Source organism: Periplaneta americana, chromosome 8 (genome assembly GCF_040183065.1).
Source record: "Periplaneta americana isolate PAMFEO1 chromosome 8, P.americana_PAMFEO1_priV1, whole genome shotgun sequence".
Lineage (NCBI taxonomy): Eukaryota > Metazoa > Arthropoda > Insecta > Blattodea > Blattidae > Periplaneta > Periplaneta americana.
The window spans coordinates 72,376,580-72,396,285 of NC_091124.1; the positions used below are offsets into that span (position 1 = coordinate 72,376,580).

Below are 19,706 nucleotides of genomic sequence, written 5' to 3' on the forward strand. Positions count from 1 at the left end.
GTACATACATAGCAGTATCCTTCAATATAACAATGCTTTGTTAATGAATTGTATCAGAAGTCTTAAACCGTAAATGCTAGTTTAATTCTGAATATCGATTTGAAGAACTCCTGTGTACTTACAGTACGTATTTCACTCGTAATACGTACATCTAAAAGTCAAATTCTTGCACTTTGAGCGTGACATGTGATTGAAGATAGTAATTCCGTAACAAAACGTAAAATATTAATTAAGGAATAAAATGCATTACATAGGTCGAAAAATCTTTGTTTATCTTAATATGAAACGTTTCAGTGGTCACCTACTGTATTCGGAAAAATGTTCGTTACCATTTCTGTGATACTCTACATGCGTTTTGTTCCATAGCGCGAGTAAGACGATGCAACCCACAAAATAGCGTAAATACCAATGAAATAAGCCTTAACAGAATTCATTCATTCATACTTTTCTGCCGAACAATACTGAAAACCCAACATTTTCCAAGCTTTCCTATTTTCCGCCTTCCTTTTTTGTCCGTATGTCTTGCTGTTGTCTATCATCTGATGTCTTCTTCTGCTTCGAATTGTTTTTCCGTTCACCATTCCTTTCAGTGCATCTTTCAATACGCAGTTTCTCCTTAGCCAGTGAACTAACCAATTTATTTTTCTCTTCCTGATCAGTTTCAGCATTGTTCTTTTTTCACCTACACTTTCTAGCACAGCTACATTTCTTATAATGTCTGTCCATTTCACAAGCTTCATTCTTCTCCATATCCACATTTCAAATGCTTCTAGTCATTTCTCTTCGCCATAATGCCCATTTTTCTTCCACATACAATGCTCTACAAAGCACTTCACTAGTCTCATCTTTAGTTCTTTCTCCAGGGTCCGCAGAAGATGCACTTTTTTTTTTTTCAAAAGCTTCCTTTGTCATTGCTATCCTCCTTTTGACTTGCTGGCAGCAGCGCACGTTACTACTTATAACGCACCTATCTTTTACAGGTGCTAAGTTATTGGCATTTGACGATGTTACCTGTCATTGTCACTTATATTTTGTGTTTATCGCAGGCTCTTACATAAATGTTATTCAACTTTAAAACTTATAATAATTACGATGTAAAATTCACTCGTTCGCCAAATAAATAGATCCACAAACGTCCGATAGTTTTTAAATAGCCCTTAAGTTTACCTTCGAAAACATATCTTTCTATAGGCCTGTCTATTAAATCAGGAGTCGTCATCTCAGCGCACTATGGTGCAGGGACAGTTTCCTCGCTGCTCAGTTCTATCCCTTAGACATCAACTGTGCAGCAGGAGGTGGAGGGGAAGGAATCAGGGGATGACAGTGGCGTCCGTTCACTTGTTCAACCCTTTTAATCAGTCTTTAATAATTATAATAAACACGGAAGAAACATGTACTTAATTTATTTTAAGAGGAACTGTGTAATAAGTAAACCACTTTTCAGTTTAAGACAAGAAACAATATGTATTTTGCCGTTATGTATTGCATTGGTTTTGAAAGTAAATAGTTTTTTTATATTAAAGTAATTGAGAACTTACAGACCTATAGGTCTAATGCATTTTCATTATTACGAAATATTAAACAAATCGAATCCATTAGTAATATTTAAATCATATCATCCTATTCCCTTGTTCAAGTGTCGTCAATAAAATAAAATTAATTATCTGACACTATATATCACAAAACCAATTATTTGTTATTATGTATAACATATGAAACATATTATCGTTTCTATTACAAGGCTAAAGTAGGCTTAAATTATTTTATTACAATGTAAATAACAAATTATAAAATTTATTTTCGCTGTTCGTTAGCATTGGTTTTCCTGGATTTTTTAATCACTTTTTACTTTAAGACAACAAGCAAGTTGTACTTTTTCGTTATGTATTGCAGCGGTCTTGAAAACAAATAGTTTTTTTTTTTTCATATTAAAGTAATTGAGAACTTACAGCCCTATAATGCATTTTCACTGTTACAAAATATTAAACAAATCGAACCCATTACTAATATTTAAATCCTGTCATCCTATTCCTTTGTTTAAGTGTCGTCAATAAAATAAAATTAATTATCCACTTTTTATCTGACACTATATATCACAAAACCGATTATTTGTTATTTTGTATAACATATGAAACATATTGTCGTTTCTGTTACAAGACTGAAGTAGGCCTAACTTATTTTATTACAATGTAAATAACAAATGATAAAAATTATTTTCGCCGATCATTAGCATTGGTTTTCCTGGATTTTTGAATTCGTTTTTCTGTCACTAACTGGTTTATGTCAGGTGTCAATGCTCGTGTAGAACACAATCGAAGAAGACATTGTAAATTATGGTCAGAAAGTTGGCTTCTGTGATAGGATGTGTTGACTTGGCTCGACACACTGCACATTACTACCTCCGCAGCCAGCGTCTCGGCGCTCCGAACTAGTATGCAGGCCAGTTGACGATGGCTGTATTAAATGATGTAAAAATCGAAAATCTCCTTACCAAGCCAAACTTTCTTAAAACGTCAAAACATGCTAGCTAATGCAACGTAAGTTGAGAGCAATATGCAAATTTCAGGAATCAACGTTTTCGCGCATAGATGTGAAATTCTATAGAATACAAAATTAATAACAAAAGAGATAATATTTCAATGCATTAAAAGGAAACTTCCAAAGAATGGATATTGGACGCTTTCGAAAGCGATAAATATAAAAATAAATGTGGAGAGAAGAAATTTGATGTAGACTGAGAATCTGAGTCGGAGCGAACTAAAGAATCTCAGTTGTGAGCAGAATAGGGATAATTATAAACGGATAAAAGAGCGTTAATTGTAAAGTCTCTTATGCTAATTACCACCGCAACATTTTTACCGTTAAAAATCTGAATAGCCTATCATTCTCTTAACTCAACCCTTACATTACAGAGTACGAGCTAGATTTTCATAATGTTTTAATACGTAACTAATTTTGTGCGAAATAAAAATGCGAAGTTCTTTTTATTATTATATCCGATAACCAGGCGCTTGTGATCATTTGAGCACGTTCAAAAGAGTACAGCTGATCATCAGTATTGATTTTAGTCAAATAAGGAAGGTTGTGTAACCAGGGTAACTCTTTTCTTTCTAGCTCTTCCTTTCTTTAAAATGTTCCCAAAATTATAAGACTAACGAGCGGGAGTCTGCTTTGAGATTCCAGTTTAATGGCCAATTTGTTCATCATTTTTAAGGGCGGAAGATGATCATTTATGCTCAGTTTGAAGCACTGCTGTCGACATTCTGCAAGCGAGAGTAATTGAGAAAATTGTGCCTTGCAGAGAATCAAGCGCTAATTGAGTCCGTATTTTACTTTCTTGTATTACAGTATTTTTTTGTACTTTATTTATAGTCACTTTAAGTACAATAGTCATATTGCGACTTTAGTATGGATGTGATATCATTTTGTCTGAAGTTCGGCGTTCTTCTAACCCGGAGACATATGGCGCTCCGATCTGGGGTGCTGTCTCATTATCACAACATCCATTTTTTTTACATTAGGGAGTTTAATTGAAGTGAATTTATTATGGCAGGCAGAGTAACTATCTCATGCCCCCATGTTTTATATTGCTTCCTGTGCACTTCATTAGAACCAGGTATCCGGCTTCGAAGCCGTCACAACATCCACAGCGCCGGCTGGACACTTAAACCCCCGATCGAAGCACCATCTATCCCAGGGACAGACATTTGAACTCTCACTTGACAGGCGCTATCTCGTGTACAGTGTTGCAACTATTACGATGGATTACTCAAATATACTATTGTCGGAGGGTTATGGGTCTGTTTTTCATGGGAATAGGGTACCAATCTGGTAGGCCTATCTGTCTTCATCACTGGAAATTGAGGGAACCACGAAACAACCTCAATCAGGTTGGCCGGACCCGGGATTTGAACAGGGGACCTCCCGAATACAAGTCTCAAACGCGAGCGTCTGAGCTAACACGCTTGATATTGTGATATTATTTTCATTTTTTATTCTCTCAATTTTGTTATTATGTTATAATAGGCTACATATCTTAGTATTTTGTTCTTTTCACTTCTCGTTTAATTTCACTGCTTGTGTATTTTGTAACTTGGTGGAGAGTAAGAGAAGGCCCTATGTTCTTAACTCCGCCATTACAGAGACAGAGATAGACAGACAGGCAAACAAATAAACAAGCAAATAATAAAACTTTACCTCTCACTCACGCCCCTTCCATGCCATCAAATGACAGAAAACATTACTTTGTCGACGCTAAGAGTGTTTGCTAAACTTACAACATGCTTTTGTTTAAACCAACGAAAGTTATACCAAAATGACTCAGTCGAATAAATTTCTTAAGCGTTGGTATGTCAAAACAATACATGTCTCAGATCGTTGGCTGTGAATAACCAAACTCTATTTATCTTACGTAAGCAAGGAATAAAATTATTTTCTAATCTGAATAGGCCTATGATGAACAATTGGGAGGAACAAGTCACTAACATTACAAGAAAAGCCTGGAAAGCACTACATTTCCTATGCGTATTCTTAAGCTAACCGAAATTCAAAAGAATTAGCATACATAACATATGTTCGCTCAATATTAGAATATGGAGCAGTAGGTTGGGATCCTTCAGACAAACCAAAATTTATTGAACAGAAAAGGTCCAACGCAGGGTATCAAATATGTCAAAAAGGAGAAGAGAAATGCTGAAGAGATAATAAAAGACTTAGGGTGAAAATTGCTCGAATCAAGACGACGAAAAGCCAGATATAGCGTATTGCTAAAAGCAAAAAAACAGGCCTGGAAAATTTTCCTTTGTAAACAGTAAGCCAACAATAATAGATTGGAAAAGCTTACCCGTGGCAATACATCAGGATGGTCCTCTCAAAATCAATATATTTAAGGAAAGGTTGAAATTATTAGGCTGAGATTTAATAATGTAATCCGGTTTTCTGTATGATTGTGAAACAGGGATTCTCATTTTGAGAGAGGAAAAGAGATTAATGGTGTTTGAGAATAAGGTTCGTAGTAAAATATTTGGGGCTAAGAGGGAAGAAGTTATATGAGAATGGAGGAAGTTACGCAACGCAGAACAGCACGCATTGTATTCTTCACCTGACTTGATTAGGAACGTTAAATCCAGACGTTTCAGATGGGCAGGGCATGTAGCACGTATGGGCTAATCCAGAAATGCATATAGAGTGTTAATTGGGAGGTCGGAGATAAAAAGACCTTTGGGGAGGCCGAGACGTAGATGGGAGGATAATATTAAAATGAATTTAAGGGAGGTGGGATATGATGATAGGGACTGCATTAATCTTGCACAGGACAGGGACCGATGGCGGGCGTATGTGAGGACAGCAATGAACATTCGGGTTCCTTAAAAACAGTAAGTAAATAAGTAAGTAATTTAAGTTGTGCTATGTAATCATTAAGTTGATATGCAATTAATTGACTTGTAATTACTTCAGTCGTTAACGGTTGGGTTTAATAGAAATAGGTTTATTTATAAATTAGTTTCACTTCTGCATAGGCATGTTTTAGTCTTTATTAAATAAGTCCTAAGTTTATAGCAAATATTTATTTATACTTAGATTTATTTTTATGCAGTCAGACTTAATTTTGTGTTATTTTATTGCTGTAAGTATGTTATTTTTATGTTGTAATCATTGCAATTTATTGTATATTATATATCACTGCCACCGAGAGTATATCCAATTGTATTGCTAATACGCACGCACACACACACACACAACTCAATAACAATCCACTTAATATCTTAATAGATTAATCTTTTCTTGCTGAGTTTGAATTGGACTCGTGTGAAATAACTCCCAAGTTTTAACATTTTTTATAAAAATGAGTAAGGAAAAAAAATATATATATAAGACCACGTATGTCCCGCTCCTTAACTTCGTGGTCTGAAGGATCTCGCATGCTATTGCCGGGCTTATCGTGGTGCACCGCATCGCAAAAATTATATAACGCACATTAGGGACGTGCCGGATAGCAGCGCATTGCATTCCAACACAAGATTTTCTTTCAGTTTTCGACCGACACATTGTGAGACCGCACAGTGTTTAAAATGAAGAGTCCGGATGAAGAACTTAATTTATTTCAACTCCCATTTACTAGGAAATGAAACAACAAACAGTATAGTGTATGGTGTCATGACCTGTTTGAAAAGAAAATATTTGGAGAATTCTATTTGTCGTTTAGTCAACTGTCCGAAGACAGATTGGAATCTCAAGAAGTGACACCAATAATGCATCAACCATGAGGCAACTAAGCCAAGATATAATGTGGTAGGGTGGTCAGTTTCTTTCCTCCTCAATAATTGCGTACATCACTGACTAGTAACACAGTTTGCCGGCGACAGCCGAGCAGGTAACATCGTGTGTCGTACGTAGTCCGTGCGTGAGTGTTACATTGTGCGTTTGTTTCGAAACCTTGTGGTGAATCATGAATAGTGCAGTTAAAAGGGAAAATACTTTAAAAGCAATATTTAATAAAGAGGAAACGCGTCCTACAGCATTTGACATACATAGATGGATAGAAGAAGGGCTACGTATCAAAGATACGGAAATACAAGCGATTCAGTTAGTAGGGAAACAAAATGCAGTGTATATTAAACTTACAAATAAAATTAGTTACGAACATTACCTACAACAACATACTGGATCATCATCCGTTAAACTTATGAATGGAGATAATGTAACAGTCAACATAACCCCTGCAGACGAAGAAGTCGTTATGGTACGAGTGCTCAACATACCACCGGAAGTGTCCAATGAAAGAATACGAAACGTGCTACAGAACTATGGGAAAGTGCAACATATAGAAAATGAAAAGTGGTCATCAAAATTTCGATGTAATGTCTATACCGGTATACGCATTACACACATGGTACTAAACAAGGTCATACCTTCGTCGATTGTCATAGCCGGTCACGAAGCCTATGTAACTTACCCTGGGCAGGAACTTACGTGTTTTTCTTGTGGAAGTACAGCTCATATACGGCAAGCTTGTCCAAATAGGAATATAAAAGCGCCTGTGACGATACAATCTCGAACACGTCTTACACTGAGTGACTTGATCCCTTCCCCTAGTGTTTCTACAGCAGCGGCAACTACTACTATGACTAGTGTTTCATCTGAAAATGGGACTGATAGTTTATCCGAAAAACAACCATCTACTGGTATTTCTGATACAAAATTAGTGCAAGAGAGTAATTAATTGCAAAAGAAATCAATCACGCAAAAGAGTAGTGCAGTGGCTGATAAGACGGTGACTATGACGATAGAACAGGGTGACTCGGAAACAGATTCAGCAGATGACGTATCCGAGATTCTTCACGAGCAACCAGTCAAAAAGTATAAAGCAATGGAATCTTCTGACACTGGTGAGTGTTCTGCCAATGGGCAGAAGAATCCTGCCGACGTTGTTGTTCCGGTTATTACAGGTGATTCAAAGGATCCTGAAGAAACTCGGCGAGCAACAGCATCAGTTCCAGAGGATTGGAACGAAGCAATGCAACAAGAAGAGCAAGATCTTGGATCGACAAACAAGTCCTCGTCACAAGAGATTGGTGTAAAGAAATTGGCTAAAAGCGGTAATTCTCCAAAACATCGTTCGCACCCTTACAAAGGTGAAGGCAGTAAACTAGGATTTCCACTATTACGTCCAGTTGACTAGATCTTTGACCGACGATTACTCGTCGTGCATTGTGCAACATGTTGTTGAAGTTTGTTCTGCTATTGGCTAACGTGATGACCATCACTGTAAGCATTGCCACTGTGAATTTCAATAATAATTCCTCGCCCACAAAACTTTATGCATTGAAACGTTTTTTAGTAGAGCATGATGTTGATATTCTTTTCCTTCAAGAGGTATCCACTGCAGATTTTTCGTCCTTATATAATTATACATCATATGTGAATCTAGGTACTTCTCGGTTGGGCACAGCTCTCATTACCAGAGCTGGAATTAATTTCCAGTCAGTTGTACAACTTCCCTCTGGTAGAGGTATTTGTGGACGTTTCAATGGTTATGGTTTTGTCAATATTTATGCTCCTTCAGGTAGCAATAAACGGCAAGAGAGGAATGAATTTTTTCAAACGGATGTTCCTTATCTCATGCGTTCCCTGAATGATGCTTATGTGTTTGGAGGAGATTTTAACTGTGTACTCGACTTGCATCATAGTTCCATATCACACTCAGAACGACGCACTCAACTCAACAAATATAAAGCTAAAATTTTGGGAATTTTTAGACAGCGAATGGAGAGCTTAAAAATTCGAAGCGGACTAATCCCTCCCATAACAGACGAAAGAATCAACCTCTTCCATCTTATACGGACGCATAAAAGAAAACGCTCTACCATGATCAGGAAAATTCAAGACAATACAGGCCAACACTATACTACACAACATGACATAAGTAACGCTTTTCTGTTGCATTTTAGCAATATTTTTCAAGAAAAATCCCACAATTCAACTTCTCTACGATATTTTGATTCAGTCAAGATCGCTACTGTATCGGAAGAAGAAAACCTATTGCTTGAACAGCCGGTCACTAAAGAAGAAGTTTATACAGCGCTTTGTCAAGGTAAGCGCTCAAGAACACCCGGAATTGATGGAATCCCACTAGAATTTTATGTAACCTGCTGGGAAATAATTAAGGAGGACTTAACAACAGTGATAAATGCAATTCTACATCGGAAGAAACTCTGTGCATCGCAACAGAAAGGTATTATTGTTCTTATTAAGAAAAAAATCGATGCGGTCACCGTGCACGATTACAGGCCTATTACATTGCTCACATATGACTATAAAATTATAGCTAGAATATTAGCCAACCGCATAAAACCGATTCTAAGTAAGCACCTACATCCAACACAGTACTGTGGCTCGTCTGAGCGTACTATCTTTGATGTGGTGTGTTCCCTGAGAGATTGTGTTGCTACTTCGCTTGAAGATAAAATCAAGAGATTATTGTGTTCCATCGATTTTGAACGTGCATTCGACAACGTGAATCATAATTTCATGCTCCAGTGTCTAGCATGGTACGGTTTCAGTGACACTTTTATCTCCTATATCAAATGTCTTTATAGTGGAATTAATAGTCAGATTCAAATCAATAGTTTTCGTTCACCAACGATCAATATCACTAAATCTATTAGACAAGGTTGTCCACTTTCTATGTTATTGTTTACTTTAGTACTTAATCCACTTATATGTAAACTGCATAATTCTATTACTGGTATTTCCCTCAGGGAGCAGAAGTTAGCGGTAGTTGCGTATGCGGATGACGTCAGTGTTTTGCTTTCAAATGAAAAGGATGTTGAACAACTTAAAACAATTTTGAATGAATTCAGTAACATTTCAGGGCTACGTATCAACGAGCAAAAATCCAAGATTCTTCCGATTGGACAGTGGCAAGTGCTTCCGCAGATACCCCCACTGCAAACAGGGAAGACCATAAAAATTCTTGGGATTGTATTTTCTGCTTCTATAGGAGAGATGATACATCTCAATTGGAAGGGAATTGTTCAAAAGGTTAAAGTAACAGCGCAAGATTTATATTTTCGTGATTTGTGTTTATATCAACGAAGTTGGGCTGTACAGACGTATATACTGTCCAAGTGCTGGTATTTAGCCCAAGTGTTACCATTAACAAATGCTTATGCACGACAAATTAATTGTGCAATATCGTGGTATATTTGGAGAGGTTGTGTGTTTCGGGTGCCTATGTCAACATTAACCTGCAGTCCATCACAAGGTGGCATTGGCTTAATACATGTCATAGACAAATGTCTTGCGTTATTCCTAAGCAGAGGGAGAAGGATTCAGCTTTCTAATGCTTGTTACTCAGCGGCATGGCTTCAACATTGGTCACTTAAGTCGGACCTTCGAAATCCACCTGATCTTCATGTAATTCCAAGGTCGTTACAATATCTTCAAGTTTATTTGCTGGAATGGTGTTACATAGACTCACTAGGTGCAGATCCGAATACGAGACTTGTTCAGGTAGTGTACCAGAATCTTAGAAGAAGGTCTCCTCCACTACAAATGCGTATACAACGAATCGCCCCTACCAATGTGAATTATGATCGACTCTGGCGTAACATCAGCTCCCCTGCTTTGTCCTTTGATGTCCGCTCCACCTGGTTTAAGGCAGTACATGATGTGGTGGCCACACGCACTCGCCTTTTCTCCATCAGGTTGAGTCCAACGGAAGTTTGCCCCTCGTGTCAACAACAGGACACTATTCTGCACCGCATCTCAACATGTTCTTCAGTTACTGACATTTTTGAAGCTGCTACGAGTTATGTACGGAAACTAGGTCTAATCAATTGTTCACCCGAGAAGTCCCTTCGCCCCGATTTTGAAATTTCACCCCGTCCTAGACTAAACGCCATCTTGTGGGTTTTAGGTAATACAATTTATTATGTGTTGCAAAATCATGGAGCTTTAGACAAGGCTGTATATTTGGATTTTCTCAAACGGACACGGTGGAAGACGCGGCAGCACAGTCAACACAAGATTATGTTTGGCAGTTTAATTGACATTGTAGATCAGTGATATTGTAACAATAAGAACGGTTCAAAGATCACAGGGAAAGTGTTAAAGTTATACATTAATTTACGTTTATTGTTGTATTCATTCATATTTTATGTATAGTGTGAGAATGGTGTAATAAAAAAGTGGAAAAAAAAAAAAAAAGAAAGTAACATATTACACTAATCAGATTTCAGATGTATAGAAACAATTATTATTCTTCCTCTGACATATATCAAGTGAGATGTACAGATGCGGTATTAAAAATGGGCTGAGTCTTGGTAGCAGTCCTCCTCTATATAGGCAACAAGCGTCGCAAGACTCTCCACAAATAGAATAGGCTACATTAAGACGCTTTTGTTTATTGTACAGACTGATTATTTAGTCCTGATAGCTCAGCGACGTGAAAGAGGGGAAGTAATAGGAGTAGTGGGGAGAGTTCCGGAGTAGAGATAAGGGCGAGCGGTCAGTAATGGAATGCGTTACAAGCTTAACTGTACTGGAAACACAACGCTATAACGCATGCGTGACATCCGATCGCTTTGACTGCAGGCAGCAGACTAACCTGAACATCCCTTGGTGTAACTTAACCCATTTATGCCCATAACTTTTTCTTGTTTTCATCATTTTCGCACCGCCACATGAAACTGAAATGGAAGTTAATTATTGTGCTGCAGGCTCCTTTGATTCTTCTAGTATACACAGCAATGAAATAAAAGTTAATTTTGTAATTCATTCCTTTGCATTTGTGCAGAAAAATAGCTTATGCAGAATGTTGCGAAAACGCAACACTAGGCAGATATGGGTTAATAGACTCGCCTGACCCAGGCGCATATTGTCGGCTACTGTCAGGACTAAATAATCGTACTGTACAATGCGTTGTATCTGGAACTTAGTAAAATTAGGTGGCCCAAATTTTGTTTCTGGGTCTGTACATATCAGCCAGAACCTCAATCAGAGATAAAAGAATTTCATACGGTACGAGTTGTTTGAAGAAGAAAAAAATAGCTGCCGATATTTCAGAATGTCATGTGTTAAATATTCTGAATTACTCGTATCTACTTGAAATCTTACGGCATGGTCTGCAAAAAGAAGCTACCGCATTTCGTGAACAGATTGGATCAGAAGAACGTCCAGATGAGTCCAATTGCTTCGAACTATAAGGACGATTCCACCTGTCGTCTCACACTGTGTCGAGGGGGATCACGTTACTCAATGAGCGCTGGTTCGTGTCCCCATACGAAAGAAGTTTCTCATGAAATTTCGAACAGTGTATAGAATCGGGGCACATGCAGTATCGTGATAGTATTGAGAAGCTACGGTTGGGATAAAATTTGGTTTTGCGGACCAGCTATAACGGCTGAGGTAGTCACTGTTCATCTTGCTAACCACACAATATCCCGTGTGGATGGTTGGATGATCGTTCACCTTTTGCTGAGATACGTGAACACGAGGTCAGTGGTCGGCTAGTAGACCTTAGCCCTTTTTGAGTTGTCGTGCACATTATTATTATTATTATTATTATTATTATTATTATTATTGTAATTGTAATTATTATTATTATTATTATTATTATTATTATTATTATTATTATTATTATTATTGGAAACATTATTATATCATAAGACCACGTATACTGAAATCTCCTAAGAATTCCAGGCTTATCAAATGAGTATATCTGGTCTTGTTTCAGAAACACCCTACTAGCAATTGAACTAAACTGGTGTCCACCAGTCAGGTTGATCCTGCAGTGTTTTCCGTCGGTAAAGCGCTGCGAAAATCGGATGCTAGGCCTATCTACTGCTTTAATAACTTACTTCACTGACTTTAACTACTTATTAGATATAATCACATGGTCCTCATCATTACATTAGACGGTCGAAGTGTTCACTCTGCTGTCTTAAACATGCGTAATTTCTGTTGTTAATTTTGTTGCATTCTATAAATAAGCTTGAAGAATCTATATATATAATTTGAACTGGTAATGGAAATTACGGGAAAACGGCTGAACGGATTTTAATGCGTGACCCCTCATTTTCATGCCTGGCATCCAAAGTTTTTCGGAAAAGTAGTAGTTTTCAGTGAAATGTCAATTTTCCTACATAATTTTCCTATTTTCCAAAATCCATCTGTTGTCAGTTTTGAGAACTATTTTATTGAATCACGGCCGACTTGATTGAATTTCAGAACGAAAACACACTACAATAAACAATAGGCTATTACACGAAGGCCGTGACCTGCAGGATTGCCGACATATTTAGAGCTCAATTCAATTTGTTATTAAAAACTGATTCTGCAGTGTATAATTTTCTGAGTACAGCTGTGTATTGGATATTCAAATCCACGAAACTTGAGGTGGTTTGATGGCATTATTACCATTAGAAATTAAATATTATTATAGTTAATATGATGCATCTATTTTTCATTAATTGTACATAATATTGATGCTATATTGATGACATGAAAGTGAAACGTTTTGAGGTTATGTAAGTAAATGTAGAGAATATCTTAATTTAGATCTTCATTTCTATAATTTACTGAATGGCTGCTATATATATCTACAAAACTTAAGTAAGATAATAATATTGTTATTAAAAATCAAATATTTTTATACTTATTAACCCAGTGGGGTTGGGTCTTTTTCATATACTTAATGGTGGTGTAGTGTAGATATTGATATGTGTCATTGTCTTCAGTATTGACTCGAGAGAGCGCAAAAATTACAGTTCCTAAGGAAAGATCAAAAGGTATTACTTACTGATAAAATAAGAGGCCTAGAAAATTGTGTAGTCTCCAGATCATTTCAGCAAGATCTCTTAGTAGGATAAAATGATTTTACGCTCTACATTTCAAGTTCTACATGCAGCAGTTATACAAAAATGCTATTGTTCGAAAGCTTAGCAAACCTGACATTTTTTTTTTTAATTTTGCCTACAATCCACAATGACCTGAAATATCTACTGCTATCGTCCTGACATTGATACTTGCGTTTTCGCGTTGAAACTCAAAAACTGAAGTTGGATAGGTTCAAGAAAAAGTATTTGGCCTAAAAAAATCCATTCAGAGGGAATATGTTTCATTATTGTGGAAGCAAATAACTATAAAAAAAGACAAGTATTCTTCATTGAAAATAAATCTGAAAAATTTTTATTTGAATGTCTAACGAACTTAGTTTGCAGCAGTATTTGCTGCACAAGCCACTAGTATTTTTTTAATTCCCACATTAGGCATATTATTATTATTATTATTATTATTATTATTATTATTATTAATATTACTATTACTATTATTATTATTATTATTATTATTATTATTATTATTATTATTATTATTATTTGTGTATAGTTTTTATTCAAGGATCGCCAAAGAATGGAAATGACAAGGAATAACATGTGTTCGCATTTCTTTCACTAACTTAAAAAGTGTTTATGGTAATGGAAAGTTTATCCCTGGATAATTACCTGTCGCACGATATGTAAAAATAGTTTTTAATAACTGTCGTTAATCAATATTCTTTGTCTAAATAATACCGAATCCTCGTCATATTACACAATGAAACAGGTACAAAGCAATAAACGTGTCAAACTAGCAACACGCTCAGGAACTCAGTTCTCTACTCAATCGTTTATTTGCTATGATGAATTGCGGCAACTGACCTTGAAAACGTCGGGAACACAGTTCGATGTGTTTCGGCTGTTTCCGATGAATGGGTCCGGTTCACATTCGATACACTCTTGTAATTAACTTCAGGTATTAATAAAGAACAGAAAATAATTTGCTTTGATTGTTTACATTGTTACAATTTAAAAATATGTTGTACTAAATTCGGACATGATTGAAAGAAGAATTAGCGTTGTACGAAATACATAAATAGATTTTTTATAATTATAGACAGTATGTATTTCTTTTTCTCCGATTCCAAGTGACCTCAGTATTTGGGAGTTATTTCCTACAATTCGTGAATTAGATCATGTCACGCATTTCATTCAGCTTTTATAATTCACAAAACTACGAACTGAGTGCACTGTGGGTGATTTCTGGATTTAGCAATATTTGCGTTGTAGTTTTATTGTACTCCAAATCAACTTATTATGGCCACAAATTTAGCACTTGTTATCTAACAGCGGTGGCTGGAGTTTTTCAAGTGATTCCTTGAAAACTTCTCTATTGCATGCTTACAATATCTGTAATGCTAACGGAAAGGCAGGAAAATCTTACAAAATAACAAACAAATATGAAGAGTTTTTTAAATATAGAGATTTTATCAAAACATTAAAAATTGTGATATTTTCTACACTAAGTGAATTCCATACTTCATGAATTACGAAAATTCTTGTTCCCATACTGCTAGCAGGAATGGTTTGGATAGAATATGCAATTTCATATTTTGTCTTCATTATTAATTAGACAGTCAGAGTAATGTTATAATATAAAATGATGAATATGTGTGCTATCTCATTTAATTGTTTCTACGTCCGTATTTCTTCGAATTAAGACTTAGATCAGTAGATAAATTTTAATGTAATTTAGAGAACAACTTCAATACAGAGAGTTAATTTGTTGATTCATACCTCAGAACAAGAAGATACTTGTATTGCATTATCCCACATAATTCTGAGATCCTTACCTGAAACAAATAGAAATACACTTTTATTTATTATCAATTTATGTTCAGGTCACGGAAAAGGAAATGTTGGGCCTACTCTCTTATGGTGACATATTTCCTATTCGAATATTTCCTTACGGTGAATTCCCAGAAATGCTCAATGTTTCTCGCGAACATTATCACAAAATACTCTACGTTATTTCTTGTTTATTACTGTTATATTCCTATCATTATAATAATTACAATTTCCAATAGCAAGTATAAGTTGGATAAAGGAGATTTTTTTGGGGGTGGAAGTCCTTTTTGTATGTACGAAAAACAAGCGCCTTTTCTGGCATTCTAATTTTTATGACTAGTTCATGGTAAAAAGCTATACAGGATATATTGAAATTCAATAATAAAAGTTCTAGAGATGATACACGAGACCAAAACAAACTTATTTTTGTTGAATTATCATGGTCGGAAACTAATTCATTATTGAATGACAAACCATAAAATATACTGTACTGTAAGGAAGAAAGAATATAGTTGTAACGTTACTTATGACACTCATTCCTCAAAACCATTTCAATTTGTACTCATTCATAAAAACTGTTCATAAGTGCTGCCTCCTCCATCAATACAAACTCTACAAGACGTGTCATTGCCTGTCGTGCATGTTCAAGGACTCCAGACATGTGCTGTAGAGCGTCTGAAGAATTGGAGTCTCGTACACCACGCTCTTCAAGTGCCCCCCAAACACAAAGGTCAAGTGGACTGGCCGCGGTGGACCCATTAGATGGCCTGCTCGTTCTCCCCACCGTCTCCAAACACAGACTGTCCCCTGCCAGCCACGATCTGGACTGGTCCGCCGAGTCAACCCGCATTTTGTTTTACAGGAATGATAAAATATTACTTACTTAATTACAAATTGCTTTTAAAGAACCCGGAGGTTCATTGCCACCCTCACATAAGTTCGCCATCGGTCCCTATCCTCAGCAAGATTAATCTAGTCCCTACCATTACATCCCACCTCCCTCAAATACATTATAATATTAACCTCCCATCTACGTCTCGGCGTCCTCAAAAGTCTCTTTTCCTCAGGTCTTCCAACTAACACTATATATGCATTTCTGGATTTTCCCATACCTGCTACATCTCAAACGTTTGGATTTAATGTTTCTAATTATGTCAGGTGAAGAATACAACTGTGCAATTCCGAGTTATGTAATTTTCTCCATTCTCCTATAACTTCATCCCTCTTAGCCCCAAGTATTTTCCTAAGCACCTTATTCTAAAGCACCCTTACCCTTTGTTCCTCTTTCAAAGTGACTGTGCGAGTTTCATAACCACACAGAACAACCGGTAATATAACTGTTTTATAAATTCTAACTTTCAGCTATTTTGAGAACAGACGGATAACAAAAGCTTCTCAACCAAATAATAACAGGCATTTCCCATATTTATTCTGCGTTTAATTTCCTCCCGAGTGCCATTTATAATTGTTACTGTTGCTCCAAGATATTCGAATTTTTCCACCTTTTCAAAGGATAAATTTACAATTTTTATATTTGCATTTCATACTATGTTCTGGTACGAGACTTAATCAAATCATTTTTGTTTCGGAATTTACTTCCAAACCTATCTTACTTGCTTCAAGTAAAATTTCCGTGTTTTCCCTAATAGTGTGTGGATTTTCTCCTAACAAATTCATGTCATTCGGATATAGATAAAATATTACATAATGCAATTTAAACGCCACGGGTTCAGATCACTGCCCTCCACTGCAGTCCGCTTTCTGTGTGGCCGAGAATTTAGTTCATGATTATATTTCACGCAAAGTATTTCAGCCCTATCGTCTATAGTAAGATACATCTTATTGTAACTAATTAGGATATCCGCCACCTTGCTGTAGTGGATAGCGTACGGTACTTGGTTCCTACCTACTTCTCCGTGGCTCGATTCGCGACGTGGACTATGAAAGAGAATATCTTCCATCTACAGAAATGGATGTTTTCCAATGTTGTCTCACGGCAGGCCGTCTTTCGTGTTATCGACTACAATACCAGGGGGTCCGCGATGTACGTCTGTCTTTTGTTGGTCCAAGGATACAACCTTTTTTACACCACATTCCTTTTAAGTCGGTATCAAAGAGAAAGTAAAATAAGATAACAAATCATTACTATGATGATGACTAAGGACCGGATTTTTATGTAATTACATATTATATTCCTTTCAACCTAACCGTATATAAATAACAAATATTTGCGAATCTTGTAATTACCATTAATATAATCTAGTTTGATAAGCTACTACACATTTGAACATAATTACCCCGCATTACATATTATGGCTTGATATTACATAAATCTACATATTTAGGGGGTTTATTCATTTTTACTTCTCTAAAAGGAAAAAAAAAAAAAAAAAAAAAAAAAACTTTCGTTAGGGAAGTTTACAATTTGAAATACACAGATTTAAAAAAGCCTTTTTACCTACCCAAGAAAAGATATATTTCAGCATGAAACACAACGTCCTTAGTTCCAGGCAAAGAATAGTTATTAAATGCCTATAGCTTGAGGTTTTAGTACATACTTTGTTTCTTAGAGGGAGCAGCTAAAATGCATGTGTCCCACATCTCCTCTTATTTTCTCCTAATCCAGTAAAGCGAAACAGTGCTTGCAGTACTGTTGTCATTCATTTCACTCAATTCTCTAGTTTTATTACTTAGAGTATAAAGTGGAAGTGAGTTTATCTACTGCTTTTAACTAACTAAAGAGGCCCCTGTATCTTCAATCCTAACGACAAAAATAAAATCATGGATTGCGATGGACGAAGGTTTCACTACAGATGGAAAAATTGCAATGTGTCAAGTATGCGGTAAAAAAAAGTCGGGTGCTGTATGAAATCGCAACTGGAGAGTCTTACCTATCCTATATCTGCCACATATTGATATTAAATATTTTCATGATTTTACATATTTTGGTACATATTCAGCTTATTTTTCTTACATAAATATGTACATATTTCACACCTTGATATTACATAAAAGTCCGGTCCCTAATGATTACGATGATAAAATATGACACCATTTTTATCCCGATTGAAATCAGTGTTCTCTGGGTGTTAATAAAAACTGATAGCTTCAATGCATATAAATGCATTAATTTTATGAAAAATGTTAATTCTAACAGCTATTCGTTTTGCGGTTTATGATTTCATTTTAGAGCCACTGTGCTATTTCATAATCTCTTTACGTGGCTCACATTGCAGTGCATACATTATATCGACTACATATAATGAAAAATACTGTATTGCAATTAACGTCTCTCACTGACAAAAAGTTAACTATATACTGTACCTCTCAAACATTACTGGATTTCGTTTTTATCGAATAACCACTAACAGCTAGTTAAATTAGTACGGAAATGGAATAGTGACCGCTTTAATGAGAGCAGCTTATAGACTAGGCAACAGAGAACAGTCTAAGTTCTATCGAAATTTGTGAATTTCAAGGCCTACTGTTTTATTATGTAAAGTTCAGTCTTGTAGCGTACACTCCCGCGTTCTAATTTCCAAACCAAATTAAATGATTTGCATTTTAAAATGGATTCTTCAGATAAAAGCAAATGATTATGGTCATATCTGATTGAGGATGACGGCGTTCTAGTTTCATTTGGGGCGCATTTAACAAAATGCAATAGAAAATTAATTTATCCCATTTCGTAATAAAAGAGGATTCAAAGATAAATTTTAACCTGAATTAATTTGCCCGTCGCGTTATGGTCTACTGAACAAATTTAATTTTAATTAATCCTTGTTGGAATAGGGGACATACGGACGTAATAGATAACGAAATCATAACGGATACAAATTTTGTTCCACTCGACAACCTGCACTGAATACACTACATTAAACATATTCTAATATCTACTTAATATATATATATATATATATATATATATATATATATATATATATATATCTGATCACAAGTTGACGTGTATTTAAATTATAAATTATTTATTTTTGTTTTCTTTCTCCCGCGCCATAACGTCGTGGCCTAAGGCATCATTTCTTGACTCGCGTTACTGAATGAGCGCTGTTTCGAGTCCTTATGAGAATAAATTCTCTATTGAAATTTCGGCCAGTATATGAGACCGGTGCCCACCCAGTATCGTGATGAGTTGTGGGTAGCTACGATAGGAAGCCTAATCCAGATTCTTGAACCAGCTACAACGACTGGTGCTAACCACATGACACCGCATACTGATTGGATGATCGTCCACTTCTGTTAAGGCATGTGGATGTGAGGCCAGCAGTCGGCTGGTCTGCCTTGGACCTCTATGAGCTGTCGTGACCAGTGTTGTTAATAATAATAATAATAATCATATTATTATTATTATTATTATTATTATTATTATTATTATTGTTATTACTATCATTTCTATTATTGCTGTGACTATTATTATCATTATCATTGCTATTATTATTATTATTATTATTATTATTATTTTTATTTTTATTATTGCTGTTGTTATTTTATATTGGCAGAAACATGGCCATTACGACGAAG

General features: G+C 35.9%; 1 protein-coding gene across 1 annotated transcript; it reads left to right on the forward strand.

The window, feature by feature from the left end:
- Positions 1-6,448: 6,448 nt before the first annotated feature.
- LOC138704364 (uncharacterized) lies at positions 6,449-7,222 on the forward strand. Its single transcript, XM_069832201.1, has one exon. The coding sequence runs from the start codon at positions 6,449-6,451 to the stop codon at positions 7,220-7,222; it is 774 nt and encodes a 257-aa protein (XP_069688302.1).
- The last annotated feature ends 12,484 nt before the right edge of the window (positions 7,223-19,706 follow it).

Excerpts from the sequence above, each read along its gene's own strand:
- LOC138704364 (XM_069832201.1), top strand. The coding sequence starts at position 6,449 with ATGAATAGTGCAGTTAAAAGGGAAAATACTTTAAAAGCAATATTTAAT.